Raw genomic sequence first — 22,734 nt, forward strand, 5'->3', positions numbered from 1 at the left:
AAAAATCCTGTGTAAGGACCTGGGAGACTGTGGTTCAAAACCCCATTTAGCTCTGAGGCTCCCACTGGGTGATATTAGGCTTAGAGAGTTACTGGCCAAACTTACAAGGTTGTCATGAAAATAAAACATGAGGTGGGGAAGAGAAAGAGAATTGTAGATGCTGCCTTGAACTCACTGGAACAAGGACAGGATAGAAATGTAATATATAAGTGACATTGAGGAAGAAAGACACCCCCCACCCCAAAAAAAGAAAAAAAAAAGGAAAAAAAAAACAGACAAAAGATACAGCCAGCAGTCCTTTCCTGCAGTCCTGCTACCAGCAGTTCTTTCCTGCTTTTTATTAGGGCTGCTGGGAGGCTGGAGACAGAAAAAGCTTGAAACCTCACGTGGGCTTCTTGTGCAGGCCTGTTTCAGAAGACAGGGCAAGGATGGTAAGCTATTTCATACATGAAGTCTCTCTAGTCAAACATACCTTTGTTGAGAGGAAAAGCAGAGGGCCTTTCCTGTAGCTTGCATCATCTTGCCTGCTCTGGTTTTATCCTGAGAACCTTGGGATCGGAGAAATTTCCCCAATTCATTTTCTTCTTGAGACAGAACTGAGATTTAAATAAAAGAGAAAGTGGTGATGCACCACTAAGTTTAAAGAAGGGAAATGTTGCATTGCCCCCATTATTCAGGTCACAGAATAACCCTCCAACATAACAATTTCTAATTAACCTTCATGAATCCCACGCACTTACGAAACAGACGATCGGGTTCACTTCAGCACATCCCTTCATGGGCTTAGTGTAATGTAACAAGAACTGCAAAATGACCTCTACACTGAAAAGGCAACAGGAGAACGTGCTATTTTTTGCTTGAATAGAGCTATAAGCTTGGTGGGATCAGATGAAGTAGACTGCTGTGACCTGACTACAATACCTAGAATTTCCCTTGATTGTTTTACACTCTCTTTCAACTCCTTGAGCCTGATGCTCAAGTGACAGAAGTTCACAGGGGCTCATCAAATGGATGCTGATTGAAACAACTTGGGCACCATGCACCCTTCAGTTCTATTCCATCTTTATATTTGCATTTTTCATTTAGAAGATTTGGTTTCACAGAGTTTGCATTTAAATTAAGAAAATGTTTTAAAATATTGATTTATTTTTTTTAAAGCAAACTAAGGCAGGGCAAAACATGTCCTACAGGTCCATACACAATAGCAAATGTGAGGACCAAATTAAAAGGTACCAAGTTATGCAATCTCTCAATGGATGATTTTTACTTTTTTCTATTTCCTTACATTTATATCCTGCCTTTCTTCCATCATGTAGCTCAAGGAGTTACTTAAGAAGTTCAAGTGAGTTATCCACTCACTGATGACGATGATGATAATATTAATAACCAGGCTGGCTGATTTTCAGCAGGTCTCCTATGCCTTCAGACCATACTCTGGAACCAATGTTTTGCTTGAACAGCTATCACTAAAAAACAGGTACAGGAGGGTGCTGATTCAAGCAGAGGGACAGAGGATACCCCAAATTGCTATATTCAAGTTGTTTTTGTTCTCTGAAGGACAAAATATACAGCCCCCCTTTCTGCCATAAAAATCAGCTTGGAGGGGGGCGCACGCTTTGATAGGACAAACAACAGGAGGAGAAAAGGTTAAGCGGCTCCCTCACACTCTCTACCACAGCCTCTGATATTGCATTTCCTTTTTATATATATATAAGCACATGCTAGGGAGATATTTCTCATGTTTCTGTGTAACACAAAGATTGGACCAGTTTATCAAACTTGGGGCTGTCCCTACTATCAGAAAGAGTGGAGTAGATGCCTTAGGCAGCAGTTGGGATGAGGAGGAGCAGTGCTGAACCCTTGTAATCTGTCCTAAGGCACACACAGTTGCTGGCCATTTTCCTTTCTCAGCAGACAGAGCTGTGTGTGTCATGTGGTCTGCTCTGCACCTAATAAGCTAGCCCACACCCCTTAGGTGTGGTGGAAGATGTCTTGTCATCAGTGTCGAAGTAAGATTTAACTACAAGCATGATTTGCATATGGAATTTGGAGAGGCATCTTGTCTTTGGCCTCAGACAGCAAAATCACTTGGACTGGATCTGGTCAAGTTTGATGTAATATCATATTTTTCTTAGCCATAATATTTGTTTCCACCAAATGTACAAAGCTATCTTTAAAGCCTAGACTGATAAATAATTTTAGTATCAACTTGAACTCCGATTAATGCTGCAGAATACCTCACAATTATCTTCATTTTACCACTGATTAAGTTAGGCTGAAAGGGCAAGGCTAACTACAGCTAAAATACTTACAACAAATCCTTTTTTGATATAGTTCAATTGCTTTAAGTAAATCCATACACGTCCTCTGAATTGAATGAAAGAGCTGAAATGAAACATAAAATACAAACTATTGTTGAGACAGGAGACACAGAAAAAACACTTTCCTTAAAACTATATTTCCCTTCAAAACAGTATGTTGCTTCTGAAACCTTATCAGCTTTCCTTGCCTATGAATTGATAATGTTTTCCTCCAATGTACAACATCACACATGCAGCAATTTTCTAATACAATTCCTATATAAATACAAAGCATGTGAGATGGTCTGAGCAAATCAGTTTGTCTCACGGGCATTTATGCTCTGTGATATGCTCTCTGCCAGTGAAATGCAACCATGTTTACAGTATAGCAGGAAGGCCATTCTGTGCAAGGAATGTGACGGCACAGATTTTAAGAGGTATAATTAAGGTCACAGGCAGAAAGTAAATATGTAAAATGTAATTTGCAAGCTGGAACCACTCCAAGAAGTAAACACTCAAACTAGCCAATATTTCCAGAGATGAGGTTTATATTATTTTAGTTTTAGAATTTCTCAGGAATTAAATAGTTATGAAAAAAAGAGTTCAAATCAGACATCAACATTTGCTTATTTAAAGAGAGACCAGAGAGGGGTTAACAGGTTCTCTGTTATCTATGCTAATTCCAAGATAGCACTGCTATGCTTGTTTTAATTCTACTGTTAGGTAACGAATATCCTTTAAAATCAGACTCATAGAACTGTAGAGTTGAAAGGGACCCCAAGGGTCATCTAGTCCAACCCCTGTAATACATGAATACTCAATCATACATGACAGATGGCTATCAAACCTCTGCTTAAAAACCTGCATGGAAGGAGAGTTTACCACCTCTCGTGGGAGTCTGTTCCACTTTCAAACAGCTCTTACTGCCAGGAAGTTATTCCTGATATTTAGTTGTTTCTTGTAACTTGAACCCATTGCCCTAGCCTCTGGAGCAGCAGAAAACAGCTTGCTCCATCTTACAGCCCTTTAGATCAGGCTTCCTCAACCTCAGCATCTGGAGGGCTGAGGTTAAGGAAGCCTGCTTTAGATATTGGAATATGGCTATCTATCTCTTCTCGGTCTCTTCTTTACCAGGCTAAACATACCCAATTCCCTCAACCTTGCTAATAAAATGGAAAAACATCAGCAATTGCACACCAAAAGAAGGAAAGGAAATGGCTGAAAACAGACTTCTATGGCATAACACTGATTTATTTGCTACATTTGTATCCCATTCTTCCAAGAGGTTGGGGACACTTTTTTATCTTTACAACTAAATCAGGTACATGAGCCAGGGGACAGTGATTTCAATTAGGTGCATGGAGCTGTTTCTTGATTTCTCCTAATGCAGTTTCTCCTGCAGTAGTGCAGCTAGGATATCCAGGCCAAAGTCCAGGGACTTGCAGCTCAGGGGGCCCTCAAATTACCACCCAAAGAAAAGGAAATGGTGGAGGCAGAGGCAAACATCAGGCCCAGCATCAACATCTAGGCTGGCATGGGCAATCTAAAGTTCACACTAGGCTGGCATGGGCAATCTAAAGTTCACAGTTGCCACAGTATCCTTTCTTTCTACTTGTTTTGTTTTTTTTTTTTAAAAAAAATTGCCAGTGGGAGGCCAGCCAGACACATAAGGGATTACAGATGCTCATTTTACTATTAAAAGAATATTGTCCTTTTCTACAACAAAATCTGTTTATCATCAGGGAAGCAGAAGCATACTCTATTTTATTCCTGTATTCATGATGGTGCTATGCTTTAAGCGAGTCTTAAAATGAGAAATTGCAAGTGCTCTGTATATTTCTTTCATTTATCAAGGTTGGTAAATGTGTTGGGTTTCTTTTCTTTCTTTCTTTTTTGGTGAGGGAAGGTCTGCTCTAACGTATCAGGAAAGAAAAAGCAGTTGAAAAGTACAGAATGGTGCTGGGAGGAGATAAATGTTAACAGTCTGCTTCACAACTGGAGCGCTACGCATGGCCACCTTAAGCACCTCCCAGGCTCCATTAAGTCCAGGGTCAAATTTTACTTAGCTGCACCACTGTTCTCATGCCTCATGAAATGCCATATCCAAGGGTCCCTCTAACTTTAGGGTGCATTTGAGGGGTAGAGTTGCAAGGGGAGCTGCAACAGGGAAGCTAGGACTGAAAAGCCACAGGGCATGAATGGCTTTTTGGAACCTGGCCCAATTTTAACGACCTCCTAAAATAGGATTTTCCCCCTTTGTGAGGAAATATCTGGGCTGCAATGCCTACCTCCAGTTTTGCATCCAGATCTGCATCTGAGGCCACCACATGTTCATCCTCCTTCTTTCCTGTGACTTTGATAAGAGTTTGTTTTGTCTTCCAGTATTTCTGCTGCATTTTATTGACCACAGACTTCTCTTGGCCTTGGGCATACCGATCATAAAATTCCCTTGAATAACTGCTAGGAGGCAAGATGCTAGTTTATTTACAAGAGATTTAAGAGACAAGTTGAAATCATGTAAGATATCACATAAGCAGCATTTGATGCAATAGCTCTGTCTGTATTTACATTCCTTATACAGTTCTACACTGACTTGCATTTTCCCAACCTTAGCTCCTACTAGAACCACCCTAGTTTTCCCGGCTTCTTCATACTTAGGAGTATGGATGAACTATTCTGCAGCTAATGCATTATAGCTTGAATTTTTTTTGTCAGTTTTGAGAAAGGCCGTGCCTTAACTTCATTGCTGCTACATTTACAGATACAAACACAGAGAAATTTACTTACTATTTGTGGTCGTCCATCTTTTGGTATTTTCTTCAAACACTATGAAACAAGGGGAGAAAAGCATAGCAAAATGATTGATGGGATTATGCATCCCAAACCTTTGTCGTGTTTATACTGTTTACTTCGAAAAACATAATGCATAAAGCAGTTTGAAATTACAGAGGGTATTTCCAAAACCCCTCTGTGTTGCAATATTATCAATTTCTCAGAGAAGATAAATTATTGTATCCTCAGTGAATCCCAAGGATTCAGCTAAGTTCATGTATGGATAATGAAGTTCTCCTTAGTAAATGTTATTGCAGAATCATCACATTTTCTTTTGCATCAGTGGATGAGATCATTTCAGTTATGGTAGCCCTAAACCATGGCACAGACAACATTTAGCTGACAGATACAAATTATGCACTATATAGAGATATATATCACAGGATATATAAGGTATACTGATATTCAACAGTTTCACTATAATAATCAAACAAGAAAAATATAAGCTCTTTTAGGGCCATTTTTGTCCCCTTTTGTGCCACTTCCAGGTTCATGGTGATGCACATGTGCGCCATCACACATGCCTTGAATGCATGTGAATGGGGAGTTGCCTGTACTGCTCCTGGTACTGCTGGATATATACCGTATTTTTTGCCCTATAGGACGCACTTTTTCCCCTCCAAAAATGAAGGGGAAATGTGTGCGTCCTATGGGGCGTATGCAGGCTTTCGCTGAAGCCTGGAGAGTGAGAGGGGTCGGTGAGTACCGACCCCTCTTGCTCTCCAGGCTTCAGGAAGCTATCCGCAAGCCTTGCAAGCCCGGCGGGAGGTCCTGCGGGCTCGCAAGGCTTGCGGGCAGCAGCCTGCAGCCCAAAAGCTCAGGGGACAGCGGGGAGGCGGAGCGCCGCCACCCCGCTATTCCCCAACCTGATCTGGGGGCTGGCGGGGGGGGGGGAGAAGCAAGCTTGCTTCTCCCCATCACCAGCCCTCAAGCTCGGGGGACAGCGGGGCAAGCCGCTGCCCCACGGAGGCTAGGGAGGCTGTCCCTGAAGGCAGGAGAGGGAGACGGAGCGCTCTGTCTCCCTCTTCTAGCTTGGGGATGGCTGCGCAAACCTGGGGGGGAAATAAATTTTTTCCGCTTGATTTCCCCTCCAAAAAACTAGGTGCGTCCTATGGGCCGGTGCGTCTTATAGGGCGAAAAATACGGTACTTCATTTAATGTTGAAAAAGAGGGCAGCTGGAACACATCTAACAACTCACATAAACTGTTAGAATGAAGATATAAACCCAGTACAGATACAATACTAGATTCTTGCAAATCATTAGGTGCAAATATGGAACCTATCTTATGAACACATGCCACACCCACCTTTCTATGGAGAAATGTTATTCCCTCCTTTCCAGTTAACCATGATGCTACACAACAATTACACCAACACAAACTATCATCAACATAAACCAGGTTCCCTCATAAGCCACCTCAAACCATGGTTATATTTTGGGCTAGTAAAGCACTAGGGGTAGTGTTCGTCCATATCATGCTAAACATGGTTGACACAAGGAAATGAAGGGTGAGGGGAAATTGTTCCAGAGAACAGAGAAGTGAGAGCACATTACTGAAACTGGATGTCCATGCAGCAAACTGTGGTTTGTAGAAGCCAGCATTACATCTCCATCCACAAATAAAGCTAGCAAGTATTATTTTTTAATATATATTTAAATGTCAGTAAGTGTCAGGGGCTCAGGAGCAGAGGCACAGGAGAGGGAGGAAATGGAGAGCGAGGGGGAGGAATCCGAGGGGAGCGTAGGCGGTGACAGTGGTCAGAGTGATTCCATGAGCCTCTCCAGCGAATCGGAAGATTCACAGAAGGGAGCGCCGATGGCCAGGGCAAGGGGGGTGCCAAGGGGGAAACACCAGAAGGAAGGGGCCAGCGGGGACTCCCAGAGCAGCAGTTGGAAATCAGGACCAGCTTCCCCACCAGAGCGCAGTGGGGGGGAGGAGTCCCAGGCATCGGGACCAGTGTTCTCACCACCAGCGAGGGGAGATGAGTCAGGATTGACCACGCCTCCATCGGAGAGCGGGGAAACGGTCAAGAGAAAAGTTACCGGCTGGGCGCGCGCGCCAAGTTCAAATGTACAGGCGAGCGGCACAGCAGGTAGCCCGGATAGGGAGCCAGGTCCTAAAGCCCGCCGGAAGGAGGGGCAAGACTCAGGGGGGTCAGCGTCAGAAGAGTCCAGAAAGGAGGAAACCCCAGGGGGCAGAAGGACCCAGAGGAGGAAAGAACAACAGAAGAGGTGGAGTAAGGCTAGAGTCTTAAACTGGTGTCTAGGAGGCAGAGACTCAGATGGAGCTTTGCCGGTCTAGGTTCTAAGACGTGGAGTTGCACGCTGCGGTTTGGAAATGGAAACTAATCTTCAATAAAGACTTTTATAAGTTATTACTGACTAGCGTTGGTCCTCTGTGAGCTGGGATCTAGAGGCAACTCTGACAGTAAGAGACAAGGAAAATTACCTTTTCCATTTATACTTTGGGGCTTTCAAACTGTCAGAAAACATTTACCTTTGGAAACAGCATTTTACATGAAAATAGGTTTTTTCAACTATATAGCAATGATTCACAAGACTGTATAATAGGCTTAACATCAATTTAAGCCCAGCTATGCTGATGGTATGTTTTGTATGGCAGCCAATTACCAATGATATTAGTTTCATACCAATCATGATATTTACATTTACATGTACTCCCACTGCAGTAATAGAAATACTCTAAAAAGGAATGAATATATGTAAGATTGGCAAGAACTAAGACTATAACATGGTTTGTTTCCTTCATCCTTGGGCTACCTTCTGTTCATTTCTTAATCATAAGGGTAGATGGATGTCTTAATCACATATTCTGGACTGTGACTTCTTTATGGATATCCCTCAGCTTCTCACAAAACAAGACTGCAGCTGCTATCTTGAATAAAGGCCAAGGGGGGTAAAACTGTTGCTGCCTTAGAGCTATTTCATTTTTTCAACTCGTGAGTAAAATTAGTGGAGGATAAATGCAAAAAAATTGTTGCTAAACAAAGTAACTTCATTTTCTAACTGCTTTTGATGCAGGTTTGTTTTTATAACAATCCACTATGCTGTTAAGGTATCATTTGAAGATAGCCTAAAAGGAATACTCCTAATGGGAGCGGCAGGATTTGGGTTTAGCAGACACAATTACTTGTTTATGCAACCAGACAGGTAACAAATATGAAAACAAAAAGCCTTTCAATGTGACCTGACTAAGCTGTAGCTTGTCAGTGGCAGTTATTTGTGTTTTTTGTGTTTTTAAGTTCCTAAATCTATCACTAACCAAAAGGCAAAAACAAAAACAAATACCCTCTTGCAAAGTATTCAAGTTGATGGTTGCAATTTTGCATCAACACAGTTGTTTGGGAATCTGTAGCTTTTATAATGAATATTCCTCCAGCTGTAGTAAAAACCTAGTTAGGAACTAATATCTAGCAAAAAATCCTCGATGAATTTAGAAACCTCTTTCTGCAATACAAAATTCTCAGTCATAAAATGTGCAATGCTTTTTGCTCCTCTTACTCGGCTTTTCAATTTCAGGAAGCACAGACCATGCTTCCAATGCTGTCCATTGCAGCTGCAGCGGTTTCTTGAACCCACCAGTACTGGGCCCCAACCCAACAGCTGAATACCTATGCCAGGGGTAGTCAACCTTTTTATACCTACTGCCCACTAATGCACCTTTCTTGATGGTAAAATTTCCTTACTGCCCACCAGTGCTCGATGGAAGGAGGATTCAGCTTGTGCCGTAGAACCCCCTACTGCCCACCTAGAATCCTGAAATGCCCACTAGTGGGCAGTAGTGACCAGGTTGACAACCCCTGACCTATCCACTAGAGACATTCCCCCTCTTTTTCCTTTGAAATATCAGAATCACCCCCATATACCATATGCGAAATTCCTTGAGCCTCCTTTCAGTTGCAAAAGTGGTTTACAACACAGCACAAAGGCTGTAGGATGTCCAAAAATCCTTGAGGTGCACAGACCTAGCTTCAATTGTTCTTTAATCCTATACCTGAACTACTTATAGCCCAATTCTAAACTCATTTGACTAGACTGTGACAGGAATCCCTGTTCATGGCTTTCAATTAAAATATGTTTACCTTGCTCCTGGAAGATTAAATGCAGAAGTCATTCAACCCTTCTACATTGGAGCACATAGGGGAGAATACAATCTTCTGTACAGCCAACATACTCTCGATTAACTATACGTAACTTTTTAGATCGCTCAGTACCATTTTGCGTTTCTGTTTTACTACCTTGTGTTCAACACCCTTAGCCAACACAGGGTGTGGCTGATAGAAGGTTGGGCTTTTATTTACTGATGTGCCTTAAACTTATTTCTACCCAGGTCATTCCCATAACCAATTCACCTATCCCAGAATATCATTCTCCAATATATGTTCCACCCACCCCCTTCTCCCAGCACCTTACTGTTACTCACTTCTATGCTACCCAAGTGGTTCTTTCCCCTGTATAATCAGCCACTCTTGTGAAGCTCCAACCGCCCCACAAAATATTCCCTCCCCCATTCTTTCTGCTTTCAGGCTCCCAGTGCACCCTCTCCTTCAACACTTAACTTCAGAAAACATGCAGAGAGTTTCTAGCTATCCCTAATTTTGCACAAAGGTTAAAGTAAAATTAGATGTCAGGGATCTTACAAGGGTAAAAGAAGCATTGCTGGATCAGTTGCTTTTAGCAGGATGGATAATAAATAAAACTGAAGGCTGAGGAAAGGTAACAAATGGGCAGGCCAAGAAGCAAGAGGAACAAAGGAATAAATACAGACAGGCTAAGGTGAAGAGCGGGGGGGGGGGGTAGGGGGGGTGAGTCACAGCCAAATATCTCCAAGCATGGACTGTTGGCTGTTCCACACAGCAGCCTCATCCTGCTTCTTGTCGAATATAGCTCAGCTTTGCAAATAACCCAATTCTAGCAATTGTTGGGACCAATGGGAAGGAAAACATGAAGGAAACCACAGTGGACAGAAAGAAAAACTAAAGATACCCACCCACCTTTTGCACTGAGTGCAGCAGGCCTTGTGATTTCATGATTCCTCTGCCTTGGATTCTCCCACTCCTACCCACCCCTTTTGGACTGCTTGGTCCAACAGTGACCTTTGCTACTGAGGTGGTCTAGTTAGGAGAAACCTGCAGTTACAAGGGGTAACCACAAGGGGGTTCGTCCCTTGAACTGCATGATAGATGGGAAATATTAGAAGATCATTTAGTATCATGCCGAGTCAAATATTCCAATAGCCAATTCTTAATTGGGGGTGACTTTAACGCACGCATGGCAGCAAATTGGGTCGATTTAACTAAAGCTAAATGGTGGTCTGCTCCATGCCTTGACAATTATGATTTGAGACATGCCTTGAGGAGAACCTCAAAAGACTCTAAAGTAAATGAGGCTGGAGTACTCCTTTACCAAATGGCTATTCGCTTAAACCTAGTACCCCTGAATGGTTGCTGCCCTCCTGATATACCGGGGGAGTATACCCACCTAGGCATAAAATCAAACAGTGTATTAGATTACCTTTTAGCCTCGAGTGAGCTGATGCCGAAAGCTCTCTCTTTTAAGATTGACAATATTCAGTTCAGTGACCACCTTCCACTTGCTGCTACGTTTGACCTAGACTGGCACGGGGACGAGTACAGTCATCCAACTCAATTAGATACTAACACAGAAAACCCGGTAGAGGGTATTAATATGGCATTACGAGTGAAGGGTATAAAGTGGTCTGTAACGCAGGCTCAAAAATATTCTGAATTTTTTCGGCAGGAGATCATACAAACCTATTCAGCCCTTGACATAACTTCATATGAACACGATCAAACTATTAATCTATTTGCCAATCTGCTGAATGACCTCACGTCATTCTTTACTGTCCCAACCCACCAGGCAAATCGGGCCCACTTCAAGACAGGTGCACTGTGGTTTAACCATAATTGCAAACAAGCCAAACAACATCGTTGTGCTATTTATAATGATTACAAATCCTCAGGGGCGACTATGCTTCCCAAGGCGTACTATCAGGCAAAATCAGCTTACAAATATGTGCAAAAAAAGGCCAAACAGGAATGGCAACTGAACCGCTGGCACGCACTTACAGCTGCCTCAAATACCCGTAATTCCCGAAAATTCTGGATGCTGGTTAACAGAAAATCTAAAAGATACCCTCTATCAGTTATTCCTGCCCCGGTTTGGGAATCCTTTTTAAGGAACTATTTTGCCTTACCAGACCTTAATATTAATACAATCGATGGATTCTATGAGCAGCTCCCTCTTTGGCCACCCACTGACCCGGAAGAAATCCACGGACTCATTTCTAATCTCAAAGTTGGAAAAGCCCCCGGTCCTGACCTACTTCCGGCAGAAGCTATAAAACTTCATGCAGACTGGTGGGCGAAAATCCTGGCCGTTACTTTTGATGCCGTAAACGACAGTGGGAAGGTTCCAAGAATATGGAAGGATGCGATTATTATTCCAATTCATAAAAAGGGCTCAACAGATGACCCGGGAAATTACAGGAATATTAGTTTATTGTCAATAATTGGGAAAATATATGCACGGTTCTTGTTAACTAAGCTTACTAAGTGGGCCGAAGAGAACAACCTGATTGGGCCTGAACAGGCTGGTTTTAGACCGAATCAGTCAGCGGTTGATCATGTCTTAGTTTTATACCACCTTGCCCGGAAATATTCCACCCCAAATAGAGGCCAACTTTGTGCGGCCTTTATTGATTTAAAGGCCGCTTTTGACAGCATCCCCAGAGGATTACTCTGGGGAAAATTAGCACGATGGGGAATAGACAAAAGACTTTTGTGGCTAATAACTAAATTGCATGACGGATCGGCCGCTAGGGTGAGAATCACTCCAGCCGGCGACCTCTCAAATTCAGTAACCATCAATAGAGGTGTTCGTCAGGGATGTATCCTTGCGCCAACCCTTTTTAATCTATTTATAAGTGATATGAGGGCGCCTCTGATAGATTCTCAAGAAACGATCCATGCTCCCCGTCTTGCCCAATATCGTTGCCCCCTTCTACTCTACGCAGACGACGCAGTGATCCTATCTTTTTCAAGAGTTGGCCTTAGGAGGGCATTAAAAATTTTCGAAGTTTACTGCAAATCAAATTTTCTTACAATTAATCATGCCAAGTCCAAAGTACTAATTTTCAGTAAGAGTCGAAAAACCTATAATTGGAGAATAGACGGAAAAGCCATTGACCAAGTCTTTAAATTTCAATACTTGGGAGTCCTTCTCCAACACAACATGGGCTAAATACAGACAGGCTAAGGTGAAGAGCGGGGGGTAGGGTGGGGTGAGTCACAGCCAAATATCTCCAAGCATGGACTGTTGGCTGTTCCACACAGCAGCCTCATCCTGCTTCTTGTCGAATATAGCTCAGCTTTGCAAATAACCCAATTCTAGCAATTGTTGGGACCAATGGGAAGGAAAACATGAAGGAAACCACAGTGGACAGAAAGAAAAACTAAAGATACCCACCCACCTTTTGCACTGAGTGCAGCAGGCCTTGTGATTTCATGATTCCTCTGCCTTGGATTCTCCCACTCCTACCCACCCCTTTTGGACTGCTTGGTCCAACAGTGACCTTTGCTACTGAGGTGGTCTAGTTAGGAGAAACCTGCAGTTACAAGGGGTAACCACAAAGAGAAGGTTTGCTATGCTGCTACATTTCCCCGTATTTACTGCAGGTTTAACCAGCCTTAAGCTCTTGCTCCTGCCCTTTACAGTAAACAATGCTATCAATAAATAGGCAAAGTTAAGCTGCTACCAAGAATTTCATAAAGCATTACTGGCTCCATGAAAGGTTTTGACTGCAGAAGATGATAGGCAGTCAATTGACTGGCAAGCATATATGGTAAAAAAAAAAAAAAAAGAGGGCAAATACAGATTTCAATTAAACAAAATTACCTCTCAGCAGCTTGCTTGTTCACACATTCCCATGTCAACCATTTGTGGCCTAGAAGCTTTCCTGCCTAGATTCCCAGCAACAATTCGACTGCCATAGGCAATCCAGGTGTGCAGTTATTTATAAATTTGGTCTGAGAGTTGGCAAGGCAAGGCAAGTGTGTGTGAGAGATTCCTGACATGAATATTATCAGAGATGGAAAGTGCAACATTTCAAGGACCTTAGCTGTTTGCAATGCTTTAAACCATACTCTGAAGGTTTTGATCTAGAAAAGTGCTTTCAAGGTTATACCATTGCAAAATACCAGCCACCTGCCTTAACAACGGAACCAATATATAATGGCTGGAGGTACAGCAAACCAGTTTTTAAAATAAACACAAAGAACAAGTAGAAATGCTACTCTTGACCTGTAAAAATAAAAACCAGGATTTACCTGCCAATTTAAACAGCTGCTTAAAACATTCATGCAAGAAAAATACGGGGGGTGGGGGTGGGGATTAACATGGTATCAAAGGTAAAATTTACACACCAGCCTCTTGGAAACTACTATACAAAGATGTGTGATATTTTGACACTATATTATAAGCTACCCTGACAAGGAAACATAAAAAGCTAAATATATAAAGCTTAAGCAAACAGTCATTGACCTAGTAGGAACATCTATTGGGAAAAACTCTGCACTACACAAAAACAGACTTTCCCCTCAGTATGAGCTGAATATATAAATGACATTCTCAGCCTTCCAAATAAACTGTCAGTTTTTTTTTTTAAAAGACATTGTAGCTCTATTTGGGTTTTTCGTTCACACATATGTAAGTGCATGGAGAGGGGATAGGAGAGCTGTGCCCACTGATCCTGCCTTCATATCCCCATCACCACAAACAGGAGCAGAGAGTCTGTAAAGGGAAGAATGATGTGTTTACATTTCCCCCACAGCTGGGAACCTAAGTGACCGTGCGCAGGGCACACTCCATTCCCAAAAGAGCAGCTTCCACTCCACTCCCAACCCTGATATTGCTCTTGCCTTGACTACACTGGAGGCAGGAAAGCACCTTTAACTCAAAGGGTAGTTTCCTGGAGTGTGAAGGGAAGAGTTGCCAAGGATGATCAATGCAACGGAAGTGATGGTGACAGAGAATGGTGGGAAGCGTCTACTGGGGATATTCAATACAACCTGGTCCTAGAAATAATGAGACGACTTGTCATGGAAACAACTGTACATTTTCCATGAATTGCCATGTAATTCAGCCTGCAGCTACAATGAATGGCCACCTGGCATCTCTCAACCCCCATTCCAGCTTAATGCACCTTATTCTGTTGCTATGAAAAGGCACCTGAACATATAAGTTCAGAAGCATGCAGCTTCCAAGTATAAAACATTGGCTATCCCTGCTTCTGAGTTACACCAAAGTTTTCAAAGGCCAATAAAACTACCTTAGTGACCAAGTCGGAAAAAGATCCTGAAGCTATTAGCATGAAAGTGAAATTATAACCCAACGTAACAGATATGGGGGTGAATCTTAAAACAAGTGAATGGAAGAAATTTCACAGAAATTTCCCTTGCACCAATCCCAAAAGTCACTCTGGAGGATTAGGTGGGGGGCTTCTGAATAATGTAGGATATAGCACACAGGCTGCTGGAAAGGGAAGAACAGCCCACAATGAGGCAGAGGCCTGCTCCTAATTTTGGACACACACACATCCTTCTTCCATCCTTCTCTGTGCTGTTCATTAGGAATCCTCATCCTAAAAAGAGGCTTTCCGTGGGCAAAGGTGTCTGAAGGAGTGAGGTAGGTGAGTAACTTTCACCCCCCCCCTCCATTCACTCATTTTAGAATCCAAGCCATAGTAAATAGCCAAGGACACACTGGTTGTTCAGCAAGTTAGCTTCTTTTTCTTTTAAAACGAGCAAGTTAATTGTTTCATCTTAAAAATAAATAAATCCCTTACTTGGGATTGGACACCTTATTCAACTATACTGGACCCAACTTCTAGATATTATATAAGCAAAGTTTTAAAGTATGATACATCTAAAGGACATACACAGATTCAGTTCTTACAGAACCTAGTTGAACTTACTGCAAATTAACCATGTGAAAAAAGAGAAAATGTGGGAAAATAGGGTTGGAATGTCTTCTCCAACAAAATTTGTTGTGCAATGAAGGGCAGTGATTTGTGGAGCAGCAATGATAACTTGCACTTGTTGAATTTTCACTCCAAAGGATTAACTTGCAAGGGTTTGAGATTTTATTAGCTACATTTGTATCCCATCCTTCTTCCAAAGAAGTCAGGGTGGCCTACACAAGGTCAAACTATGTTATCACAACTCTGTAAGAAAGGTTAAGCAAGTTTCATGGCCACATAGGAATACAAAGCCAGGTCTTACCTCAGAACGGTTTCAGAGAGAAACAGAACTAACTATGGTTAAAAAGGTAAAGTACCTAGGGGTAAACATAACAGCAAAAAATCTGAGTCTATTTAAGGATAACTATGAAAAATGTTGGTCTGAAATCAAGAGAGACTTGGACAGTTGGACAAAACTGAAGCTTTCTTTGTTAGGCCGAATTGCTGCTATTAAGATGAATGTATTGCCAAAAATGTTGTTTTTGTTTCAAACACTACAGATTGTGGACAAGACGGAGTGCTTCCGGAAGTGGCAGAAAGATATATCTAAATTTGTCTGGCAGGGCAAAAAGCCCAGAATTAAGTTTAAGATATTAACAGATGCGAAAGAAAGAGGGGGCTTTGCCCTGCCAGACTTAAAGTTGTACTATGAAGCCGCAGCTTTCTGCTGGCTAAAAGACTGGCTACTTCTCGAAGACACTGATGTATTAGACCTGGAAGGTTTTAACAATGCTTTTGGTTGGCATGCATACTTATGGTATGACAAAGTTAAGATCAATAAGGCCTTTAAGAACCATATTGTCAGGAAAGCAGTGTTTAATGTCTGGACAAAATATAAAGACTTATTGGAGAATAAAACTCCAAGGTGGCTTTCACCTCTGGAAGCTAAGGCCCGAAAAAGACCCAATATGGAGGCCAAATGGCCAAAATATTGGGAAATATTGGAAAAAGATGGAGACAATTGGAAATTGCAGAGTTTGGAGAAAATGAAGGATAAGGTGCGAGACTGGTTACATTACGCTCAGATTAAAGAAGTTTTTAAAAATGACAAAAAGTTAGGGTTCCAGGTGGAGAAATCGAAGTTAGAAACAGAATTGTTAGAACCAAAGACTAAGGTACTATCTAGAATGTATAACTTGCTGTTAAAATGGAATACACAAGACGAAATGGTTAAATCGGCTATGATAAAGTGGGCGCAGGACATTGGGCATAACATTATGTTTGAGGATTGGGAAAGGTTGTGGACCACTGGGCTGAACTTCACCGCATGTAATGCTCTGAAGGAAAATATAATGAAAATGATATATAGATGGTACATGACCCCAGTTAAACTTGCCAAAATATACCATTCGTCTGATAATAAATGTTGGAAATGTAAAGAAAATGAAGGAACATTCTTTCACCTCTGGTGGACATGCCCTAAGGTGAAGGCCTTCTGGGAAATGATATATAATGAGCTGAAAAAGGTATTTAAGTATGCCTTCACTAAGAAACCAGAGGCCTTCCTCCTGGGTATTGTCGGCCAGAAGGTGTTAAAGAAGGACCGAACATTCTTTATGTATGCAACAACGGCAGCAAGGATACTCATCGCAAAAAACTGGAAAACTCAAGATCTACCCACACTGGAAGAGTGGCAGATGCAGCTGATGGACTATATGCAACTGGCCGAGATGACTGGCAGAATCCGAGACCTGGGAGAAGAGAAGATGGAGGAAGACTGGAAGAAATTTAAGATGTATCTACAAAAACATTGTAATTTGGCTGAATGTTAAGAAGGATGCTAGATTATAAAAAATCGGCCACCACTAAATTAGATTTAAATTTGATGATAAGTGAGACTAAAGAAAATATAAAATTTTTTGGAAGAATTGCTAGATTATATTTGAATGACTGGACATGTGATTTGTAAACAAGTTGATAATTTGTTTGGAAAAAACTTTTAACGATGTAAATGGGAGCGGGAGATGTGAGGGAGTCCAAAGAAGTGATGAAACTATGTTTGTGACAGAAGTAAGATTGTTTATTATTTGTGCATTTATATTTAAAAACTTTAATAAATATCTTTAAAAAAAAAAAAAAAAGCCAGGTCTTACCAGACTGAGTCCAACATTTATTCAGCATTCCACACTAGCAATTAGCAGCATATATTGCTTTTAGCATAGCCATCTGTTAGTTTTAAAATGGTAACCCACATCTAAAACAAAATTGGTGATATCAGTCCTAATGAGAATTTGTTGGCTGGGGATGACGGGGGAGTAGTAGTCCAAATCATCTGAAATACTTCTGCCTCCCCACCCACTACCAGAATGAGGAACAGAGTCCTGTCTGGTCTGGCAATGTGGTATTCTAAAGGATATATGGGTCCACTGAGTGATCCAGTATAATTTAATGCATTAAGCATTATCTAGATTCAGTGGAACTAAAATTTTAACTTCCAGCCTGATCATGCACCAAGTTTGGCAGAAGAATGAATTTTGTGTGGCTTTCTTGCTTTTATGCTGATACACATGTATTTTCAACTTCTATTTTTGCATCATTTTCCACGTATGATAAACTACTTGACTGGGATAATATTAAGTATTCTTCAAGTTTTCTTCAAGATAAACAATTCTTGGGATCCTGGACCCAATGAACATTAAAAACTCCCATAAACATACCCATTTGTTCAAGTTGCTTTTGTTTGTAAGAATCTTTATGTTTAAGAGCCAAACTTCATATTCAGAAACTTCATGTGGCTATACTCTTCCAAGGATGCTACAGGTGAGCAATCACATGCTCAAATGTTTCCTGTTACATGCTTATATGTTTCCCATTGTTCTTATATATGCAATTGCTTTAACTGTTTTAATATTTATGACTTCTTTTATATGATATTATATTGTATATTGCTTCTGTATTGCATGTTATTTACATCATCTGCTTTTGAAGTTGTTTAGACCAGGGAACATACACCATTTCTGAACTGCATGGAGGAAAGAGACAACATATGCTGTGAACTGCCCTGAGATCTAGGGGTATAGGGCAGTATACAAATTTAATAAATAAATATATGTACATTTGACAAATAAAATTAGCATTCTTAGTAGAACAAAATATTCATTAAGCTGCTCTCTCTGGTATACAGCACAATTTATGTACTGAATGATTTACAACTTTATTTTGGTTTGTTCTTCCAACAACTCTCTACAGTACATGACAACTATTTCCATTTTCCACTTGTGGAACCATTATGATGAACAATATTTTTTCAGATAGAAAACTGATGCTGGTGGCATGCCTAGAACCAGATAGTGACTGCAGAGGGCTTAAACAAATGCCTCCTTGACTCCCTGGTATATTAAAGTGCTGGGATCTATGAAATAGGCTAGGAAAGAACTTGAGCAGCAGTGGAGAAAGACCCAAGCAAAAAATAATAATGACTGCATATCCCAGGGAGTCCATATCCAGGCCGATGAAGTGGCAATGATGGGTAGTTTGCTACCTTGTGACAACAAAACCTTTCCAGCTGGTGCATGAGTTGTCTGGCTGGAAGGCAAACTATCATTTATTTGTATATTTGTGACCTGCACTTTTGCAACAAATAACAAGGCAGCTTACAACATAAATACAATGAAATCAATAAATAACTACAGTATCTGCAAAACGTAATTAGAAACATCAACAAAACAGCAATACTCATTGTTACTGTTTAGTTTGATTCTTTGTTGATAAAAAGTTGCTCAAATAAAGTCTGACATGAATGCCACACTTCTGGCGAGTCTACATCAGAGATGTCAGGAATTCTCACTTGGATTGGTTTGAAAGGGTTTCCTTCAAGTTTGTTGTCAGAGACATTTCCTGAAAGTTTTGCATGGACTTGTCAAACTCAGGTGAAAATCCTGTTCGGCTATGAAGGTCACAGGATGACTTTGGACAAGTCCCCATCTCATAGTGCCCTTGGAGACTAGGTGGGATATACAATGTGAAGCATTGCATGGAGAACACTGGCAACATATAAGATACATATAGTGAAGTATGGCTTAGGGAGGGTAGGGTCCTGACAGACTACAACTGCAAAGCTGCTGCTGAAGGGGTCAGAGATGATCTTGCTCTTAAGCCCAAAGAGACTTCCTGCTCAGGATGCCTAGAAACTATCAGGGTGGTGGTGTGTTTGGGGGTTTCTGTTGGGTTGAGAGTTTATTTTGGAGAAGCATTTTTACTGATACTGCAACTGTTTTTGTATTTTTCTTGTCAATACTTTATGATGAATTAGGTAGGGATTGTCTGATTTTATTGCATATTTAATGATGTTTTCATATTGATATTGTAAGCAAGGTTTAACTGTGGAAAGGCAGCATACAGTGATGATGAGGTATAAATAAGCCCCCATGGAGCTTTCCATCCACCTGTTCTCCCTGTCCTCCTGTAAACCTGCCACTATTTCTAGGACAGGAGTGCAATACAGTTGCCATCAGGATCCTAAACATTTCAGATGGTGCAAATTATAAGCTATAATTCATGATTTCTGCTTTCAGATGATCATATATTGCATACTTAATGGGTCAAGCTACAAATGAGCCTTTCCCCTATGCATGCAGCCCCACCACTCCTTGCAATCAAACCAGTAAGTCTCCAATTAACCATCATTTCCTGTATCATCCAAACCATGAATCTATGGTTACAAGCTAGGATATTAAAACAACTTCAAACCATGGTTTAACATACTGACTTGTTCTGCAGCTGATAACCATAGTTTCCTGGTTTGGATAAGACTGGAAACTTCCCCATTCCTAGGAGCCAACTCCTAGGGGGCAAGGTCCCTTTGCACCACCAAATAATATATCTGAGGGGGCTGGTTCCCCTCCCCCAAAGTTGATAGGCATTGCCATTCAAATGGTGTGCATGTACCGCATATTGTGATCAATTATGTGGGGTGCTGCTTACATGCCCCCCAATATGTTATTCAAGTTGGCACCCCGTCCTGATTTGTCTGCTGAATCAGCCGGAAAAGAAGCTAAGGGGCTGCATGCATGTGTGGGCAAAAGGCTCATTCATATTCCAGTTTATGAAGCTGAGACATGACCACCCTAACACAGTCATTATCACTGGATAATGCAATCTCTAAAACACAGATCAAGACCATACAATTCAGGGCTTGTGCAGTGCCTAGCAGGCACCCAAAGTACCAGTCCTCGGAGCCAACTCTCAAGGGCCGGGGTCCCTTTGCCCCCCCAAAAAAAAAATTACAGGGGGCTTAGCGCCCACCCCAAGTTAATGGTCATTGCCATTCAAATAGTGGGAGGGGGCTGCATCTTGTGATTGATTATGTGGGACCGGGCTTATGTGCCACCCCCCCCCAATAATTCATTCAAGTTGGCCCCTCTGGTACCAGTGTTGTAGATTTAATCAGTGCTTTTTTTCCTTTAAAAAAAATATTTAGGGGTACTCTCATTTTCCTACCCCTATTGAAATAGGAGGCCAAACTTAGATTCACAAAATGTTTAGGGGTCTGCGTAGCCCCAGGAAAAAAAGCACTGGGTTTCACAATAATAATACCCATTATTATTCCTTATCAGCTTGAAGGGTAACACTGTGCTGCTGACCTCAAAAAGTGTCAGTAGCAGCTTCCCTGGCCTGCGAACAGCAGGCGCCCGAGTTAACGACTGAAAGCAAATCATGCAGCAAATTACGAAAAGGAAAAAAAAACAAACCACCAAACCGGGGAGGAGGAAGCGAATGCACCTGCTGGTTGTCATATCTGCTAAAAGGATGAGAAGGGAGGGCGGGGGATACCGAGTAAGCAAAGGGGGAGGCGGGGGGGGGAGAGAGATGCCATTTTGGAACCGGGGGAATTGTGATTACCCAGGCGAAGCGATGGGGGGGGGTTGAATCCTGACCCCCCCCCCCATTGCAGCTCCCTTCTCCCTCTGCCAGGGACGCGCCCCACCCTCGCACCCCGACCCACCTCCTGCTTCCAGGCATCCCCGAGCTATTCGCCTCTCCTCCTCCTCCGTGAGAGACACGCCGCCTGCCGCCTGCCGAGGTGGTTGGCGGGCCCTGCCCGGCATGCGCGGCTCCGCCCTGCGGCGGCGGCGGCGGCGGCCGCTGCCTCAGGAGGAAGAACCTGCTTTTCCAGCTGGGCCGAAGCGGCGCTCCTTCCCCACCTACCTGGCCCGCGGCTCTGAGGGAAGGGGGCGGAGGGCGGCTGCGTGCGTCGTCCCCGTCCCCCCCCCCTCAACTCCCTCGAAGGGCTCCGCGGCCTCGCGCCCCTCCTCACAGCGGGAGCCTCATGGCGGCCGCTGCCTGGCCAGGGACTCCCCTCCCCTTTCCTCCGCCCGAGAATGGTTTGCTTTTGTTTTTACCTCACGTCGCCCGCGGCCGCCGTGGCTCCAGGTGTTCCAGCGCCGCCAGCGTCACAATGTTCCTCCGCCGGGGAAGAGAACGGCCCCGAGCAGGGGAGGAGCTTCGGCCGCCACCGCTGTTACCTCAGCCTGCCCCCCCCCCCAGCCCCGACCGCCCGGTTCCCCTCCTTTCCCTCAGGCGGGCGAAAGACCCGGGCGGCCTGACGGGCTTGTTTGTTCTTCTGGGCCCGGAGGCGCCAGGCGCGGCTGTGGCTTCCTGCGATTGTTCTCCCTTTCTCGCCACCAAAGCGCCGAGACGGCACTGCAGCTTGGAAGTGTTCCCGCTGCTCCCTCCCGCCTCTCCCAACACATAAAATAGGGCTCCTGTGCTTCCCCCCCCCTCTCCTTCATTCAACAGGTGAAGCTCGTCCCACTTCACCTGATGGAATTGGTCGCAGAAGGGCGTCCTATTCCATGATGGTGATATTTATTGCCTCAGCCACTCTGGGCGGCTTCGAACATACAGGGACACTGGGAGGGTTTATTGCCGGATAAGCTTCTGGAGGAAAAGCGTAGTAACCCTCTTCCCACTTTATTTATACATCTATAGACCACCTTTAATCCTCCAAGGGTCATAGAATCATAGAGTTGGAAGAGACCACAAGGGCCATCGAGTCCAACCCCCTGCCAAGCAGGAAACACCATCAGAGCACTCCTGACATATGGTTGTCAAGCCTCTGCTTAAAGACCTCCAAAGAAGGAGACTCCACCACACTCCTTGGCAGCAAATTCCACTGTCGAACAGCTCTTACTGTCAGGAAGTTCTTCCTAATGTTTAGGTGGAATCTTTTTTCTTGTAGTTTGGATCCATTGCTCCGTGTCCGCTTCTCTGGAGCAGCAGAAAACAACCTTTCTCCCTCCTCTATGTGACATCCTTTTATATATTTGAACATGGCTATCATATCACCCCTTAACCTCCTCTTCTCCAGGCTAAACATGCCCAGCTCCCTTAGCCGTTCCTCATAAGGCATCATTTCCAGGCCTTTGACCATTTTGGTTGCCCTCCTCTGGACACGTTCCAGTTTGTCAGTGTTCTTCTTGAACTGTGGTGCCCAGAACTGGACACAGTACTCCAGGTGAGGTCTCAAGGTGGTGTGTGCATGGTTATCCCCTCCTCCCCATTCATCCTCACAACTTCCCTATGACACAGGTTAGGCTAA

At 43.0% G+C, this 22,734-nt stretch overlaps 1 protein-coding gene across 7 annotated transcripts in view; it reads right to left on the reverse strand.

Annotated features, from left to right (window-relative positions):
• ICA1 (islet cell autoantigen 1) overlaps positions 1 to 21,793 on the reverse strand; it is a 73,056-nt gene extending 51,263 nt beyond the window's left edge. For 2 of the 7 annotated variants that reach the window (XM_081882186.1, XM_081882180.1), the window contains exons 1-5: positions 21,342 to 21,514; positions 5,088 to 5,126; positions 4,589 to 4,760; positions 2,313 to 2,385; positions 473 to 596 (exon numbers count right to left, since the gene is read on the reverse strand). In XM_081882186.1, the coding sequence (XP_081738312.1) occupies positions 473 to 596; positions 2,313 to 2,385; positions 4,589 to 4,760; positions 5,088 to 5,104 (386 nt within the window). In that variant the 5' untranslated portion in view covers positions 5,105 to 5,126; positions 21,342 to 21,514. Of the gene's footprint in view, positions 1 to 472; positions 597 to 2,312; positions 2,386 to 4,588; positions 4,761 to 5,087; positions 5,127 to 21,138; positions 21,272 to 21,341; positions 21,515 to 21,535 lie in introns of those variants that run through there. The other 5 variants (XM_081882184.1, XM_081882181.1, XM_081882183.1 and 2 more) reach the window with 5 other exon arrangements.
• Between the last annotated feature and the right edge of the window lie 941 nt (positions 21,794 to 22,734).

This window comes from Podarcis erhardii (genome assembly GCF_964252035.2).
Source record: "Podarcis erhardii genome assembly, chromosome: 12".
NCBI classification, from domain to species: domain Eukaryota; kingdom Metazoa; phylum Chordata; class Lepidosauria; order Squamata; family Lacertidae; genus Podarcis; species Podarcis erhardii.